Source organism: Elgaria multicarinata, chromosome 2, assembly GCF_023053635.1.
Source record: "Elgaria multicarinata webbii isolate HBS135686 ecotype San Diego chromosome 2, rElgMul1.1.pri, whole genome shotgun sequence".
Lineage (NCBI taxonomy): Eukaryota > Metazoa > Chordata > Lepidosauria > Squamata > Anguidae > Elgaria > Elgaria multicarinata.
In genome coordinates this window covers 97371124-97389225 of record NC_086172.1, presented here as the reverse complement: position 1 = coordinate 97389225, position 18102 = coordinate 97371124, and the positions used below count along the sequence as shown (strand labels likewise).

Here is an 18102-nt window from a genome sequence, read left to right as displayed (position 1 = left end):
AACCAATGTAATACGGTGAGTAGAATTTCAAATGACAGGAAGCTGTATATGGAATAAAAACATTGGGTTGGCATTTCTTTCTATCTCTCCACCTAGAGTGGGGACAAGGATCTAGAAAACTTGAGAATAGTTTGCTTTTTTCTGTGAACAGATGAGAGGGGATGTCTACATCTTCACGTTGGTCAAAATGTTTGAAGCATAGTAACATGACTCAGCTGAAGGAATTGTCTAGCCTCATTATGATATTAAATACTTATATTACTTCACTATGTTTACGTCTAAGAGCATACAATATGGGCTTTAATGTCACTACAATGTGTGAAATTTAAGAACAAAAATTCTAAAAGCAAAGTGGGGTACCTTGCAACTCTCTGCAAGCTTCAGAAGTAACTTGTCACTTGGATCATTTTCAGAACTTTCAGTTTTCAGAACACAGATATAAATGTGTATTGGATTGTGGCTTGTCTCTTTATCTGTGTAACCTTTTGATTAGAAATGTTAAGGATAATCAAAATTTGTGGTTTTTTTATGATCTCATTCTATCTCTTTCTTTTTGTCTTCCTTCTGTAGGGTCAGGAGAAGGTTTGGGAAAAATAATTCAGAGGTTTCCCTTAAAGGATTTGGATGACACTCCTTTTCCACAGGGAATAGAATTGGTAAGTAGATTTACAACATGTATTTGTATGCTCTTGATATCCTGTGTGTAGATTTGAGTTTGTTACCCACACTGTATAATATCCAAACAAAGTTAAATAGTCTAATGCAGCTAATAAATTCTTAGGAATATAATAATTTAAATACTCTCATGATCACAGATGTTACATCAGAATCAGTCCTTAGATCTCCTGATACTTTAAGATGCATGTCATAAAGGACCACTATTATGTTACGTCAAACTACACAATTCATCCCCTTTTTGTAATGAAATCTTAAACTTTAAAAATAATACAGGCTTCTGAGAAATGCCAGGGCAAGCACGTCAATAATTTCATTGTGTGCTTATAATATCAATAAAAAATGGAAAAGACAGTTGAAAGCACTTACTGCATTATCCATTACTGTAGTGTCTCTCATCTTGAACTATCTCCAGTATTGTTTACACCCATCTTTTGAGTGGTTATGAAAGGGGGAACAGACGGCACACATGCTACATTCCAATTTCATCATGGAGGACAGGAGTGCGTGCACAGAATTAAGGTTTAATATTCATGTTCCCTTTGGAATTGGGAATTTTACATAAAATGTGCTTCATATGGATTGGGAACAGCATATTCTAAACTTAACAGTTAATTATAATTTATTTTCCACCATCAACATACATGAAGATGTCAGTGCTGTCGGTGTGAAGCCACTATCACCTTTTTGGGGTGTGGACCCTCATTTTCCCCATTTGTCCTCTGTCAAGGGGAATTCCAGTGAGGAGCTTGGATTTAGGCTCTCCATTCTTTCAAGCAATGTGAGCAGTGCTGTCAAAACCGACAGTGCTGGCCATGCATGAGGGGGTACCTAGGCATGCATAAGATATGAAGACACAGCAGCATGTTTTTAGATTGGCTCCTTTATGCGAAATAAATATTAATCTTAAGTTTTACATCCATTTTATTCAAGATAGTTGTAGTTTTAAATGTGCATACATGTGTTGACTATCCTAAGATGCAACTAGCAGCTGGTTGTATTTTTATTTTTCACCTCTCCTGGTAGTTGCACTTGAGACCAGTGTCTTGACAACCTCTAAAAGGGATGGGGGGAAATGTGATATGTTTTCTGCTAAACACACAGTGGATCGAGAATGGGCTCTCTCTCTGTTCTGCTTTTATTAAAAATACTAGTTTACCTTACAGAATTGAACAAACTAAAAGGGCTTTTCTGAATTTTTAACTTTACACAACGGCTGCATTTTCACATAACAATACACTAAAATTCTGACTTATCCTGGCTTACTCTAAACAAGTAACAAGTGAGCTCAGACCGTTTGCGCTTCTTTTTGCATATGCAGGTAAAACAATCCAGGAAGGGATGGCTTATTGTGGCATCTGAAACTGGATTCCTGCTCTCCAACAAGTCAGGATTTGTAAGCTAGCTTTATACCAGTAAGCCAGATAAGCCAGAAATCCTAGTTTATTGTTACGTGTAAATGGAAGGTTCCATGTAGGTCAAGTCAGAAATTTGCAGAGTATATGTATAATTGCTGATAATTTATGCTTATGATCATTATACAAAATAGTTGATGCCTAGAAAGATCTGTTCGCAGAAGAACTTTCCTGGGTATTGGACCAATTTTCTACATTGTGATTTCATAACAGCACATTTAAATTTGCTTCATATCATAAGAGATGGCTTCTTTTTGTGTAATAGTGTATCATTGCATTCTTTTATACAATTTTTTAAAAACACCAGTTCTAGCACTGTAACTTGGACCTTGGAAGGGGTGTGACGTGGCCCTTCCAGAAATGCACATTTCTGCTCATTGGGCTGCTTCCCACTAGTGGTACTACATCGCAGCTGCCTGTGGTTGGGTATGTAGGACTGCCAGAAAGCTTGTTTTTCCTAGCTATTACCACTGGCAGTTGCAATGTAGCACTGCCAGGGGGAAACACCCCAATGAGCAGAAATGCATATCTGACATACGTAATGTAGGGTTCTCCAATGAGATGCCCACAATCACTTCTCTTGGTGACTACCAGGCTCCCTGCCACCTTTTTTTTTTTTTAACTTAAACTGTGAGGCTTGTATACTACAAAATTATTTCCAATAATGCCTCTAGATATCACATGGGCAAATATGTGAATTGGCCTTTGGGTCTCAGATCCCACCCCTGCCTTGTTCTCGGTTTCTTGACTATGTTACTTACCTCCGATCCTAATCAGTTTGCCTTTTGGGAAATGGGTATTTTGTGATTCACCACACTCACCATGTCAGTAGCCATTTTGTGATTGGACAGGCTCTCCCATGTCAGCCATTTTGTGAGAGTGCCCATAACACTCTAGCAAAATTCCAGATGTGCCCACTGACTCAAAAAGCTTTGGAAACCCTGATGTAATGTCTAAATTGGTTCTTAGGTGGGGGCCATAATACAAGATGCTTACTGTTGTAGGTTGCACATTGCCGGAATGACTGCATGCTTCCGCTTCTTACAAGCAAAATGATAAGATTGTGACATCACCACGTATAAACAAGGGTAGAGACAGAAAGGTGTGGGTGGATATGTGGAACAACCTGCACTTTGGTTTGGTTTTTAATATTTTTATATACTCTGAGAACATATTTTCTATGTCTTGTAAAATTCACATTGTCAGGAAAATATTTTTAGAGATGTGATCCAAGAATTTAGTCTAATGAATACTTGGCTAAGCTCAGGCTATATTATGGGAACAGAATACAGTAAAAACAATCAATTCTGAAATTACAGTATGTATACAAAAAAGGACTCCCCAGTAAATTAGACTTGCATAGTTGTCAACAACTGAGAACTTTCCAAGAAGAATTCCAAATTTCTTTGGCCTTTGAAAATAAGTAACGAGATTAGGGAGTTGCTTTGTGCTGTGGATATTACAGTATATTTTACATTGTGAAAAAAATTAAGTGTCTGATTGACATATGCATATTTGTAATTATGTAATACATTTGTACCCCACCTTTCCATCAGATATGACCAACAGTAAACTCCACAATACAAAAATAACTATCAATTTAAAACCATCTAAAACCAAATAAGAGCATATTAAAATATCTTAATAGAGATATAGAAGACTTTTAAATGTTGACAAAAATATCCACAACATCAGTAAAAGTGATGGGTTGCATTTCTCTATTTTTACACAATCCATATCTAGAACTGGGACTCCCAATTTAGTTAATTGGTACAATATCCTTTCTTCCATCATGGAACTCGAGGTGGTGTGCATGGGATTCTCAGGTGTCTCCCATTCAAACACTGACCAGACCCAAGCCTCTTAGCTTCTGCAAGCTACTGCATCATGTACAGATGTTCCAATCATGGAGAAGCTTATCTGTGTTTCGTAGGGTGAGAACAAATGCATTCCTTCAGTCCAAGACAGATTCTTTTTCCCCATGCTTTTTTATCATCCCCTTCATGAAGATACAAGGAAATTACTTACTCCTCAAACTGCAAAAGGCTGAAAATTCTACCACAACTAGGTTGTGGGTGATTCACCTTAGCTCAACATTCTCTAACTTCTCTATGTTGCTTGGTGGATTGGGAAGCCTGACGGCATATATCTGACCACAAGCTATAATTAGTGATTGTACTGGGTTGGTTGTGTGTGAATGCCTGGATGTATGGAGTGTGTGAGGTTTTGAGTATTTAAGGGTATGTTTGAGTTGTGAGTGGATGTGGAGAGTATATGGGAAACTTTAGTGTGGTAAGGATGTGCTTGGAAAACTCACTGATTAGAGGATTTGGAGCTAAATGCCATCAGTATGCTGATGATACACAGTTCTATCTACTTGTGACGTCTGAATCAGGTGATGCTGTTCAAGACCTGGATCTGTGCCTAGACTCAGTGATGGGCTGGGTGAGGGCCAATAACTTGAAACTGAATCCTGGCAAGACAGAAACCATGTGGGTAAGTGGCTCCCAAGTCTGGGTGGTAGGCTCATTGCTTGTTCTAGATGAGGCTGCTCTCTGTTTGAAAGATCAGGTTCATAGTCTGGGATACTCCTAGATCCATCACTGATGCCAGAATCTCAAGTGGCCATGGTGGCTTGCGATACCATTTGCCAGCTACTGCCTCTCCTAGACAGGGATAGCTTTGCCACAGTAACCCCAAAACTGGATTAATGCAATGCACTCTGTGTGGCATTGCCCTTAAGGCTGAACCAAAAGCTGGAGCTAGTGCAGAGTGGAGCGGTTCAGTTGTGTCAGGAGCTGCCCCTTTTCATCATCCAAGTCCTTTACTGAAGGAATTGCACTTGCTGCCTGTTCACTAATGGCCTAGGCCAGGCCAGGCCAGACCCAAGGCAGGTTGCCACCTAAAGTACCAGGGACCCGCTGCACCTCTACAGCCACTGCCTCCTCTGCCCCATCTTACACATGCCCAAGAAGAAGAAGCCGCTCAGTTGTCCATGCACCTTGCCTTGCCTTCTGAGGCTGCCCGCCGCCAAGCAACTTACTTTTCCAAGCCTGTCCAACACATCTCCTGAAGGCAGCACGCTGGCAATACGGGTGCTCGTGTTTCCGCTAAGGAAAGTAAGCCAGCTGGCTGACAGGGTTGGGAGCGGGAGGTGCTGTGCCCGCTTCCTTCCACTTAATGGTAAGGCTGGCCCCAGCGCAGGCACACTGAAGAACAGCATCCTTGCCTTGCTGTGCTGAGGCTGCCCTGTATAAAGCCAAAAATGACTTGAGACAAGGGTGCTTGAGAGAGTGCCTTCTCCCTTATCAACCTGCTTGGCCACCGTGGTAATTAAATGGCATGCTCCTGATGTTTCTGTATGGATCTATGGCCTGACTGGAGTACATCCAGAGAAGAGTCTTCAGTGTGGTGGTTCCCTTTCTGTGGAATTCCCTGCCTCTGGAGATCAGGCAGGCACTAGCATTGCTTTATTTTTGTTGCCGGCTGAAAACATATTTATTTCCGGAAGCCTTCCTTGATTGACCAGCCATGTTTTTATTGGTATTTTGTTTTAAAAAACTTTTAATAAAGTTTTTACAATCTATAAAGTTTGTAAATAAGTAAACATCCTTTTGAACATTTTTTTTCATTTCTCAGATTCTTTTTTTATCACCTATCTACTTGATGTGTTATCCCTCCTCTTATAGTCTCTGCAGTCTAATTATATAATTTCATTACCATTAATTCTTTTTGGCATTGAAGCCCCTTATATTATTGGGTTGACTTTGGATAATGTTTTCTTTCCCTCGGTTTTAAACATCCTACTGTTTTCTGGCAGTAAATAGCATGTGAGGGAAGATCTCACTCACAGACATTCCATCTATTTTTTTGAAGATGATGTTCTGTTGACTCTTTCCCTCCTCCCTGGAGTTTGGATAGAACTTTTGTTGCCCAAATCTTTTTGGATGGTCCCATGTCAGAGTAACACCAAGTTGATGGCCTTTTTTTTAGTGAGGTGGTTTTATTGTCTGAATGTTTAGAAGTCCTGGAGTTTGTGAAGCAGTGGAGGGGAGTGCGTAAATCTGAGGCCTGCTGTCTCTGTTTCCCTTATGAAAGTAACCAGAGATGGAGAAGGATTGTCTGTTCAAATCCCAACATCCCATTAAATAATTGGAAAGAGGAACTAATGACTTGCCTTCTATTGTTTTGAAAATTTCAGTAAAGAATTCCAGACTCTTCATGGCTTTGAAGCTCTTGCTCTTTGTGCCACTATTTGAGTCAAGATGGAAGTAAAATCATGAAAACAATAGATCGTATTCTGACTGTGCATGGCATCTGCATGAAGGGGCAAAGGGATAAAGTTGCCTCCCCCAGATGATCCATAATCTCCAGATTCCAGCTTTCATTTTTTTAAAAGTCTCTAACCTTTGTAAAACCAGAGATACAAGACAAAATGTGCAGCCACTATTCTGTCCATTTGTTTTGTGAGAAACTAGCTTGCTCCCTCATTTCAGTTGTTTTAGCCAATGTATGAAGTCATAGCATTGGTTAACATATCCATTATCTGGGTGCATTAACAGTTCTAGTTGTGTTAAGCCTTTTGAGTTAGTAAGTATTTGCAGCTTCATAAAACAACAACAACAACAACAACACAATTTAGAAATCATGGAGTTTAGTGTAACTGAGTTGGGGCAAGTAGCATGTCTTCCAAAAAACAAAAGGTAATAGCAAAGACAGAATTTCATGTTTTTTCTATCTCAGATCTTGTTAATAATTCTCCCCCTAAGCTTATGAACATTAAAAAAAATACCCTGACAATGTGTGCAGTTAAAGTTGATAATTATTATACTTCCACTGCAGGAGGCAGAGCTGTGGCTGAGATAGTGTGGGATATACAGCAGTCCTGCAGAGTAGCCCAGTATTGTTGTTGTTGTTCCCATTTTGTTGGGATAGAGTATCTTTAGCCATTGGTGTGTGTGTGTGTGTGTGTTATGCATGTGCCTGCATGTACATGCACATTTAACACATTTGCTAAATATCCGTTAAATATTTTATATGATAAAAATTGTGATTAAAGCTTATCAGCTTTGTTCCAAAAAGACTCCAAACAGTATTTTGCTACTGCCTCTTCTGAATCATATTTAATAAATACAGCCTCTAAGTATGTCTGAGTTGAGATAGAGCACTCTGTGTACACCTCCAGATGAACTTTTCAATAGTAGCTCGGGTAAACTGAAGTACAATTGGTTTTACACTACAAGTCTTAATTTTCTGGATGAAAGCAAAACCTTCCTGAACAAAATGTTCTTTTTTTTCTGTTTTCAAACCAGCTGTTAAGCTAAGTCATTTTAAGGTTCAAATTCCAAAATAAACTCAATCGCTTAAAGGTCATATTAAGGACAACATTTAAAACATTTTAAAAATCAGTCGAATATTGTCATCAATGTGCTAAAACGGAAATGGAAAACTCATTGAAATTCAAGTTCTAGTAAATATTCAGAAAAAGATGACGGTGGGAGGAATACGTTTTCCCAAAACATTTCAAATTACCTTAAACTGCTGAAACTCCTCAATTGGAAATAATGAAAGTGGAGTTGTTGACCATTTTCCTTGCAGCCCATCACATTTTCAGTGCCTGTTCTTGGCTGCCATTAGCCCTTTCTCTCATTCTGAATTTGTCTTAAGAGCTTCCATGTCATCTTACAGTGCTTTCTTGAGTAACAGATTAAACAGAAGACAATAAGTAGAGAAGTTCTGGATCAGACCAAACACCTATCTAGTTCTTTTCGCACAATGGCCAATTAAATGCCTATAGAAAGCCCATAACAGGACATGAATGCAATAATACTTTGCCTTCTGTTACCTAGCAACTGGCCTACAGAGGCATGATAGCCTCCATGAATTTGTTTAATCTCTACCAATAAAGTGGAAAGTATGTGTGTGTCACGTATGTCCCTAAATGTTTACCCACTTCCACATATGGTTCTGCCTTAATGCTATTCACCCAGACAGGACATTGTGTACATGGATCAGAAAAAATCTAAAAACATGAATTTTGGGGTCTTAAGTATTTTTAAAGAATTTAATAAAAAACTAGGTTTATGCTTACAACTCCCAGCATGCCTTGGGCAGAACTCCCAGCATGCCTTGGGTAGGAGACCAGACTTACTGGCCTTTGGCAGCCATTGTGATTCTTAAAGTCAGTCAACCCAATTCCACATAAAAGGAAACAATCTTTTCTGAATCTCCTACCATTCAGCTTCATTGGATGATCTCGGGTTCTAGAATTATGAGAGAGGGAGAAAATTGTCTTCCTATCAACTTTCTCCAGATCATGTATAATTTTGTATACCTCTATCATATCCCCCCTTACTTGCCTTTTTCAAAAACTAAACAGCCCCAAATGTTGTAGCCTTTTCTTCTAGGAGAGTTACTCTCAGCCACTTGATCATTTGGTTGCCTTTTTCTGCACATTTTCCAGCTCTACAATATGCTTTTGGAGGTGCATTAGCAGAACTGTACACAATATACCAAGTCTGGTGATGTCATAGATTTGTTTAGGGCATTATGATATTTGCAGGTTTATTTTTGATTCTTTCCTAATGATCCTGAGCATGGAATCTTCCTTCTTCACAGCAGCCACACAGTGTGTTTACATGTATATCAAGCTATCCTCACCAGATTAACTGCGTTAGTACCTCTGGGCTCCTGAGATACCTTTTCAAGCTGATTTCTTCATCAGTTTTTCTGACTCTGCAGTCAAACTGAATCTAACTCTAGCACTCATTCCTGCTCTCTCTTTCTACTACTCTTGGCAGTGGTAGATTCTGAAAGAGAAACACTGTTCACAAGCACTTGCCTGTTCTTTTGAGAGAAGGTGTAATTGGTTTTGGAACTGCTCTTTATTTTTGTAAGTATATGAAAGAATGAGAGCACTTATCAACATAAATATATGTTGTCTTTTAAAAGGCTCAATCTCCCCAAAATAATACAAGTTAATGTTTCCCTCTCAGTAATTGTAGAAAACCCTGTACTTTTTAAAAGTTAAAATTGTATCAGAATACTAGATTGTATCCATCTAGTCAGTTGCACTTCTGCATTGACTTAACTTTTGCAACATTAGCAATGCAATCCTATTCATGCCTACTCAAAGGTAAGTCCTATTGAATTAAATGAATCTTAAGTCCCAGAAACTGGTTATAGTATTGCAGACTAAGTGGCTTTAAATGATCATGTGTACAAACAGCCATTCTCTCTCCTTTAATGCTGCTCAAGCGCTTATTCAGTGCCTGTTCTTAATTCTAGACTAGATGTTGATAACTGAACTGAATCTGAATCCTATCATGACTGAAATAATGATGATAGACAGGAGTTGTGTCTTGGAAACGTATGCTTAACGCTGTTGCAGTCTTACTGTTATTCAGTGCATGAAGTGCTGGCCCTTTGATCTTTTGTTGAACTTAGAATGTTCTAAGGTTTCCTGCTGCAAAACTTTATTTCAGTTTAGAATTTGGCCACCATCATTTATGACTTTGAGCAGAATCTAACTAGTTATCCTCTGCTGATGGAAAGCTTCTGTCAATGAAATGGTGAGAGGGACAGTTTTCAGTGCTTAACCCCACCTGGTTCTTCCATGGAACCCTTTCATTAGAGGAGGAAAACTAGAGTCCATAAGTTGGATTCTACACTTTGTAATCTTCAAACTAAACTTCTATAACGTGCTTTAACAAAGATTTGTCTTTAATTCTTCTGGTCTTCTGAAATTAACTTCTGAACTTCTGCAATTAAGTTAAAGATGATATCTCTCTAAAGGAGGAAATTTAGTTTCAGAATCACTGAGTAATTTCAGATTAACCGTTTAATACTTAGAGTGGCAATCAAACTCTTCAGTGTGTGAATAGTTGTTGGAGGTATAGAACTTTAGTGGTTTCAGCACTGAATTATTGGATACATTTGAGCCAATCTTATGATTTTATGTTTGTCTCACTGTTGTTATGAATGTTTCTGGATGATCTGCAAATCCTGGGAGCTGTATCACCAATTTCAGGCTTCTACTCTGCTGGTCTGTTTTCTCTTTTAATGAAATTATGACTTATATTAGAAGAGAGTATCTATGCTTTCTTACAGAAATAAATAACCATGTAGATGTCTAATTTTAATTAAGTCTAAAATAATATTAACCAGACTTTAAATTATTTTCTACTGAAAGAACATAAGGACTTATATTCTTACTGTAAACACTTTTACTTTGAAGTAAGTCTCATTTAATTTAGTGGCACTTCTGTGCAAGCAGGTGAGCTGAGTACTTCACATTAAGTAATCAAAAAGATGTGGAAATGGTATATCATAATTGGTATTCAGTTTTAGGCTAAATGGGATTAAAAGTATTGTGTATCTGATAATATTTATGACACAAAAGACAATTAAGGTAATGAGACAGTCATATGAAAATACGTATTCTAGGTTTAAAATTTTGCTACTATGTTTGTAACATTGGTAATAATGACTGTTCTCTAATCATGTTTCTGAAGTTTTTAATTCAAGTGTGTGCAAGCTCATAAATTTGCATATGTTTCATTTCCACCTAATTATGTTGCTAAGTGACTGGTAATATTTTATACAACACATTCCAATCTACTTTTAAACAGAAACTATAATTCTGGAGAAAAGAGATTCATTTTTTATTTTTGGTTCTGTGTTACTGCTTGAGTCAAGTGGTATGTGCTGTGAAAAATATTTGATCTATTTACAACAGAATAAATAAATATAATAGGTGTACTCCAAATACTGCCATGTTAGTTTTTTTTAGATGTGTCTTCTGTATTGGTGAAAACATGTATTAAACCTGAAGCTAATTCTAAGATTCAGATCAATTAAACATCCAAAATCAATGCTTTGGTCAGAACACTGTTGGCAAAACGCTTTGGGGTTGTTTTTCCTAAAACAGACATTTGTCACATTTATAGAGGAGTTTCTCCATATATTTGGTTCCTTGATGCATATTATATTGCTTATGTATAAATCTCCGTATTTATTGTTTAGATATACATATATTGGTATTGATATATATATAGATATAGATATAGATGATATACTACAGAAATAAGGCTTCCTTATGATTTCTTAATTTTAGAATACAATGTGTAGCCCTTATAGCTCTAAAAAAAATATCTCAGCAATTTCTATTAAATCCTTAGTAAGTGTCAAGATTGTGGTTTCAGTGGAGAGGGAGTGCTAGTACTGGTAACATTCTCTTCCTAACGGCTTTGTAGCTTTAACTAATTTCTTCTCCTTGTTTGTGTAAACTCTGGGTATGAAGAGAGGAAACTGGAAGAGTTGGGTAAATCTGACTTTTAGAGTGTGTTTAAAAACCACAACCTTGCATGCACATGGACCTGGTAGGCTAGGAGGGCCAAGGAACTCACAGAGCTCCTACATAGACAAGGACTTCTCCTCCTTGAATCAGCGTTGGATGAAGATCTGCATATGCATCCTATTATGTATGCAGCACTCTGAATAGGAGACTCAGCTGGTTTGTTGATTCCATCATAGTTGAATGAATACTTCCCTTACAGAATCCTGTTAGATGTACCCTGTGGAAAATTTATGGGTCTGTGTTCAGACATGCTTGTCTCTTTTTCTCCTGTCTTTTCATCTGTCCCACAAGCATCCATTTAAAAGCCATCTTGTATTTATTGTGTGCATAGTGACAACAAAAGGCCCAAACAGTTTTAGCCCACACAACAGGATGATGATAGAAGTTACAAAGCTGACAGAGAAATAGAGACATCTTGTTTTAAAAGAGTGAGTCAGCAATTGGCTACTGAACTTACCAGGCATATTTTGTCGCTTCCTCCCTCCATAGATGCCAGATTGATCTTGTCCTTAGTAGCACCGCTTGAGCGTCTCTTAAAACTACATACCAGAAAAACTTATTTCGCAATGAATGTTCTTCATTCTGGCTGCAGTAATGTACTTGCAGAGACTTGCTGACGTTTTAAAGTTTCAAAGATGTATTGTTTGACCCTTTTTCATATCTGCTTTGTGACCTTTGAATTAAATTTGACCTCCTTTCCCCTTGTAATAGTAGAACTGGCAAGATGTTTCAGGAGAGGGGTAGTACATATTTTTCCATATTTAGGCATGTTCCTTATAGAAAAGGTGCTCTACCAACGGCGTTTCTTCGAATAAGAGTTCAAATGCTTCCTTTTTGATGCCTCTGTACCATTAACTAAAGTCACTGTTTCTTTTCTGATGAAGTAAAGATATTTTTCTTTAAAAAATAAACATTACCAGCTGCTCTGAAATAAACATCAACATTTTTAAACTGTTGGAAATTAGATCTCTTTTGTATGCACATCTCAGATGTGTGTTTTCTATGGGGTTGTATATTGGAATCCTAGTTTACTGCTTTTTGTGTGAACTTATTTGCCTGAACCGTTTGTTACATTTCTACCCAGTCATTACAAAGAGTTCAGGCATATGTAGCATCTCTACTTCCCTTGCAATAACAATGTCAAGTAGGTTAAGTAAACATAGTGACTGTGCCAAAATTACCCAGTGACTGTGTTCAGACAATATGCTAAACCATGGTGATTAAGCATTTTAAGCTAAATATTCTGGCTTAGTGTGTTTTGTGAACCATGATTTAGTGTATTGTGTGAACCATCCCTAACCCTGGTGGCTACATAAACACAGTTGAAATATGTTCCCTAACCATTTGCTGCAAAAGGGATAGCAGCCTAACCATGACTTAGGCCTATGCTAGACCTACCTGTTGTTCCGGGATGGACAAGGGGTGATCTCGTGTTGTAAATAACGTGAGATCCCGCCCTCGTCTTGACGTCAGGCGAGGCGATTGAAGTATAGAGACGTCACACCACTTTTTTTTCATTTAAAGGGGAGGACGTGCACAAACGCTTGTGCTTAACGGTAAGTGGGCTTTTTAAAAAAAATGAATTTCCCCGCTCCCCCATCCATGATCCCCCTGTCCGCGATCTCCCCCCAACCTGCCCTGTCCTGATCTCCCCCAACCCTGCCCTGTCCCAATGGGCGCAGCTTCTCCCGGCTCCTCGTGAGTAATCGCCGAAGCCTGGAGAAGCTGTGGAACAGCCCACACGCTCGGGGCTCAGCCCGAGACCGCGGGAAATACCGGGCCCAAAGTGGAACCCGTTATCCTGGGGCAAGGGAGGGCTGACCCCTCCCTGACCCTGGGATCCCCTGTGTGTCATCTGGATGTACAGGGGCGATCCCGGGGTTCACCCAAGGATAAAACCTGGTCTAGCAAAGGCCTTAGTGTGTTGTCTGAACTGGCCAGCAAGAACTACATTGGGATTGGAACCAGAGTCTCCTGTCCGTCCTGGACACTATTGATCACACTGTCTCTCTGAAGTTCCTTAACTTGGATCTTTTGGAGATATGTTACTCTCATGGAGCTTTCTGGTATCTTCTACTTAATATCTTCTTTTTTCAAACCACCTGCATTTTTACACCATCCTCCTAATCTTTTACTATTTTGCTGTTCTCAAAGCACTTCATCAGTTGCTAAGCAATTGAAAAGTTTTAAATAATTGTGAGGAGCATTTAACAATAAAGTGGACATTTGACCACCTGTAATAAATATAAATTTAAAAGTGCAGCCCTTTTGGCTTTTCTCCTTATGCAATAGTTTATTATGTATTTTGCCCTGCTAGATGGTATTAGTGCTCAGTTTACTAGGATGGTTCAGAGAAAGTACAAAAACACAGGAATATTGTAGTCTATTAGAATAATAGTATGTCTAAAACTTGCTATTATATTGTATAAATCTATGGGGCAGTATCCAGTCTGGCAATCTGTCAGTGCTAAACATGTGCTAATGGAATCAACCACTAATACAATGGGAAGCTAGTGCTTGCTAGCACCACCCAGGAAATGAGCCAGCACTACCTCTTACAGAATGGGACAAATAACTGGAGCTACCTTTTTTGAGTAAATTTGGAACTTACTGCTTTCCCAGCAGCCAGAATAGACAGAGTTGGATTTACAGAGAGAGGGGGAGAGAGAGCAGATAAATTCCACCCCTCGGATCTTGGTCTGCACACTGCTGAGCACATTGAGCAAATTTTAGAGTCCCATGAGCCTGCTGTCCAGTTCCACAGGCAAATATGGTCCGTGGTAGTTACATTTCTGGCTCACCAACTGCTTCCTTATGTCCCCCATTGTCAGGCTCTGTCCCTCTCTCCTCAGGGAAGTTTTCCCTGCTCAAGCTGAAAAAGGGCTCCTCTGCCAGCACTGAGCAGGGAAAAGGTCTGATCATTTATCTGCTCATCGCTAAGAAACGCCAGAGCCCAAAGTGGTGTGGCTACTCTATTTTCTTTCACACCATTCACACAAACACACACCTCATCCATACTATTCTCTTTCTCTGTATATCACGCGCACATACACGACCCACACAATACACCCCCCCCATCCTCACAATATACCACCCACCCATTCATATATACAATCCACCCATTTGAATGTAGAATTTTCATTCAGAATCTACAGGTCTGAATACAGGAGTATTTCGCAGTATCCACTCAAAGTATATGCATCTATCCTGAGTGATACTATTTTGAATATTGGATTCTCTGGATCCATGCTGAAGCAAGCATTTGAAGATTTTTAAATCTGCAATTGAAGAAGACTCCATCTTAAATGTTTGACAAACAACATTAACTTTAATGCATTTCCGTTGTAATCTGAGATTGAAAATTTGTAGCAGGATTATGATGTGCTTTATCTATCCTTCAGAACATTTGTATATTTTTGTGAATTTTGAAGTTCTTTCATTTTTGTTTACCAATTAACTATGTTTTATACATTATTTTAATCATATAGTGGTGATCTCCTTTTTAAAATTTGCAGTTCTTCCCTGATTTTCTTTTTATTTATTTTTTTGTTAGAATTTCATTATGCAGTTGGATGGGGGGATGGGAGGGAAGCAAAAGTTACCATCAGAGTATCTGGGAATAACGAAAATGAATGGGGCCAGAGAGCTGTATGTCAAGAACAGTCAAAACTGCTGCTGCCCTGCTCATTGCCAGCTGTCAGTGGGAAGACGCAGGGTTTTGATGATGAGTAGAGGAGGCTATATATGAAGGTTTGTCCCAAACCTGAAAACCCTGAAGGTTTTCTAGTCACTTCCCCCTTTTTTGTGCACTTGGTATTTTTGCTCCACTGGAGTAAATGTGCAGGATTTGATAGTGGATTTGGTACCTCCAGACTAGGAGAGGATGTTTGTGGAGTTTGGTCCTGATCCTGCAATCCCCCAAGGTTTTGAAGCCACTTCCCCCTTCTTGGTGCAGTCAGGATTTTTCCTGCTTCGTAAGTGATTGTGCAGGGGTTTAATGGCGGATCAGGTGCATCTTGACCAGTGAAGGATGTGTATGAAGTTTTGTCTTAATCCTGCACCCCACCCCCAAGGTTTTCTAACCACTTCCCCCTCTTTGGCTAATAAACTGAAACTCAATCCAGACAAGACTGAGATGCTGTTAGTGGGTGGTTCTTCTGAACGGATAGTGGGTGTTCAACCTGTTTTGGATGGGGTTGTACTCCCTCTGAAGGAGCAAGTTCGTAGCTTGGGGGTTCTCCTAGAACCATCTCTGTCACTTGAGGCTCAGGTGGCCTCAGCATGGAGTGCCTTCTACCAAATTCGGTTGGTGGCCCAGCTATGTCTCTATCTGGATAGGGATAACCTGGCTTCAGTTGTCTATGCTCTGGTAACTTCCAAATTAGATTACTGCAATGCACTCTATGTGTGGCTGCCTTTGAAGATGATTCGGAAACTGCAGCTTGTGCAAAATGCAGTGGCCAGATTGATAACCAGAACCAGAAGGATCAAACATGTAAGACCAAATCTGGCCCGCTTCTATTGGCTGCCTGTACGGTTCCAAGCCTGATTCAAAGTGCTGGTTTTAAGCTATAAAGCCTTACACAGCTTGGGACAACAATACCTGATGGAACATCTCTCCCGACATAAACCTACCCATACACTACACTCAACATTTAAGGTTCTCCTCCAGGTGCCTACTCCGAGGAAGCTCAGAGGATGGCAACAAGGGAGAGGGCCTTTTCGGTGGTGGCCCCCCAATTATGGAATGATCTTCCCGATGAGGCTTGCCTGGCACCAACAATATTATCTTTTTGGCGCCAGGTCAAGGCTTTTCTCTTCTCCCAGGCATTTAACAGCATATGCTGTGTTTTTAAACTGACCTCAGAATAATTGTTTTAACTGGATATTGTCTGCTTTTATGTTTTTTATGCTTTTTAAATTTTGTATATTTGTTTTTAATGTTCAGTGTTTTAATCTTTGTAAACCTCCCAGAGAGCTTCGGCTATGAGATGGTATATAAATGTAATAAATAATAAGAATAAGAATAAGAATAAGAATAATATAAATTGGTCCACTTGGGATTTTTGCTCCCTTGGAGCCAATGTACAGGAGTTTGATGGTGGATCAAGTGCCCCTTTACTAGGAGAGGCTGTGTGTGGAATTTTGTCCCAATCCTGAAAACCCCCAGGGTTTTCTAGCCAGTTCCTCCTTTGTGGTGCACTCGGGATTTCCCCTGCTTGGTGAGTGATCATGAAGGGTTGGATGGTGGAGCAGGTGCCTCCTGACTGGGGGAGGCTTTATATGAAGGTTTGTCCTGATTCTGCAAACCTCCAGCACTTCAGAAGTGAAACAGCACCACTGCTTGAGCAGGAGGACTGCAGCAGGACAGGGGGCAGAGAGAGGATGCATGAAATTACACATAGTAGTTTAATAAGCTACTTACAGTAGCTTAATAGCCCTCTCGTGTGATGGGGGATTGTGGGCTATATAAAAAAAGCTACTTTGAGTAGCTTATTAACCCATCGTGGGCTATTGTGACATCCAAACACGGTCTCTAAGTTTAAAGTGTGTTCTTTATGATGGCTGTAACGTGTATGCCCTGCAGTTTTAAAGGAAAGTACAGATGAACTAAAGAGAACACATAAGGGTGATACGGATTGTTAGTTTTACACACCACTTTTTTTATATCCTACCAATCAAATTAGTAGATGGAGACAGGCAAGGATGCAGTTTAACATTGCTGGCAGCCCTTATTAGACTAGTATCATATGTGGGAGGGGGAAGCTTGCCTGGGGGGGCGGGGGAAGGCATTTATAAGCTCAAACATGGTAAGGAACAGGTACGAACAATTAAAGGCCTGTGATATATTTTCTAGGTATGTCAGGCCTGATGGAATTCTTTATTTTAATATAATTTATACGTCATTCTGAGCATGAATTGGAATTGATAATGAACTGCTATAGAGACGAATAGTTCTGAGGATGGGTCTTGAGAACATCCTAGAAATATGTTGCTTTTCATTCTTTATATATCTCCTTATTAGGAAAAAGGTAAGTGCTATGAAGTTGTAATTAAAATACCTTCCATTTTGAAGAATTAAAGAAGGTGACACATTAGTGTGAATGCTGTAATAAGATTATTAATCATTGAGCCATGCCATTATTAGATACGCCCAATTATGTCTCATAGTTTAAAATATGCTTTGTTTTCTTCATTAGGGGCATTTAATTCTTTAAAAGGAAAGATTATAAAAGATTACTTGCATTGATTTCTTGGTCATAGGATTAATGAATTTACAAGTTAAAGAAACAGTCATGAAACTGCTTTGGAGTAATAAATTACATCATCAAGGCTAGGCATTTAGGTGTGGCTGGGTTCACTGCATGTTTCTTTCAAATCAATTCTTATTGTTACAAATTTTATAATTAAAAACTATCCATCATATCTTGCATGAGACTAATACCCAAATAGCTAATTATTGTCTACTACTGGTCAAACTGATTTTATATAGAATCAACCTACGAAATCAAACTTTTATTAAACTACTAAAGTTTTGATACATGTTTATTTAATTCAGTATCAATCCCACCTCTCCACAGCCAGAATAAGCAAGCACTTCTAGAAAGAATTCTTGTTTGGATTTTGACCAACCTTCTAAGATGAGAATGGGGA

At 39.0% G+C, this 18102-nt stretch overlaps 1 protein-coding gene across 1 annotated transcript in view; it reads left to right on the top strand.

Moving 5' to 3' along the window:
- The window catches only part of SBF2 (SET binding factor 2), a 274874-nt gene that overhangs the window by 60924 nt on the left and 195848 nt on the right, over positions 1–18102 (top strand). Inside the window, exon 2 of the mRNA XM_063117284.1 lies at positions 571–656. Within this exon, the coding sequence (XP_062973354.1) occupies positions 571–656 (86 nt within the window). The remainder of the gene's footprint in view (positions 1–570; positions 657–18102) is intronic.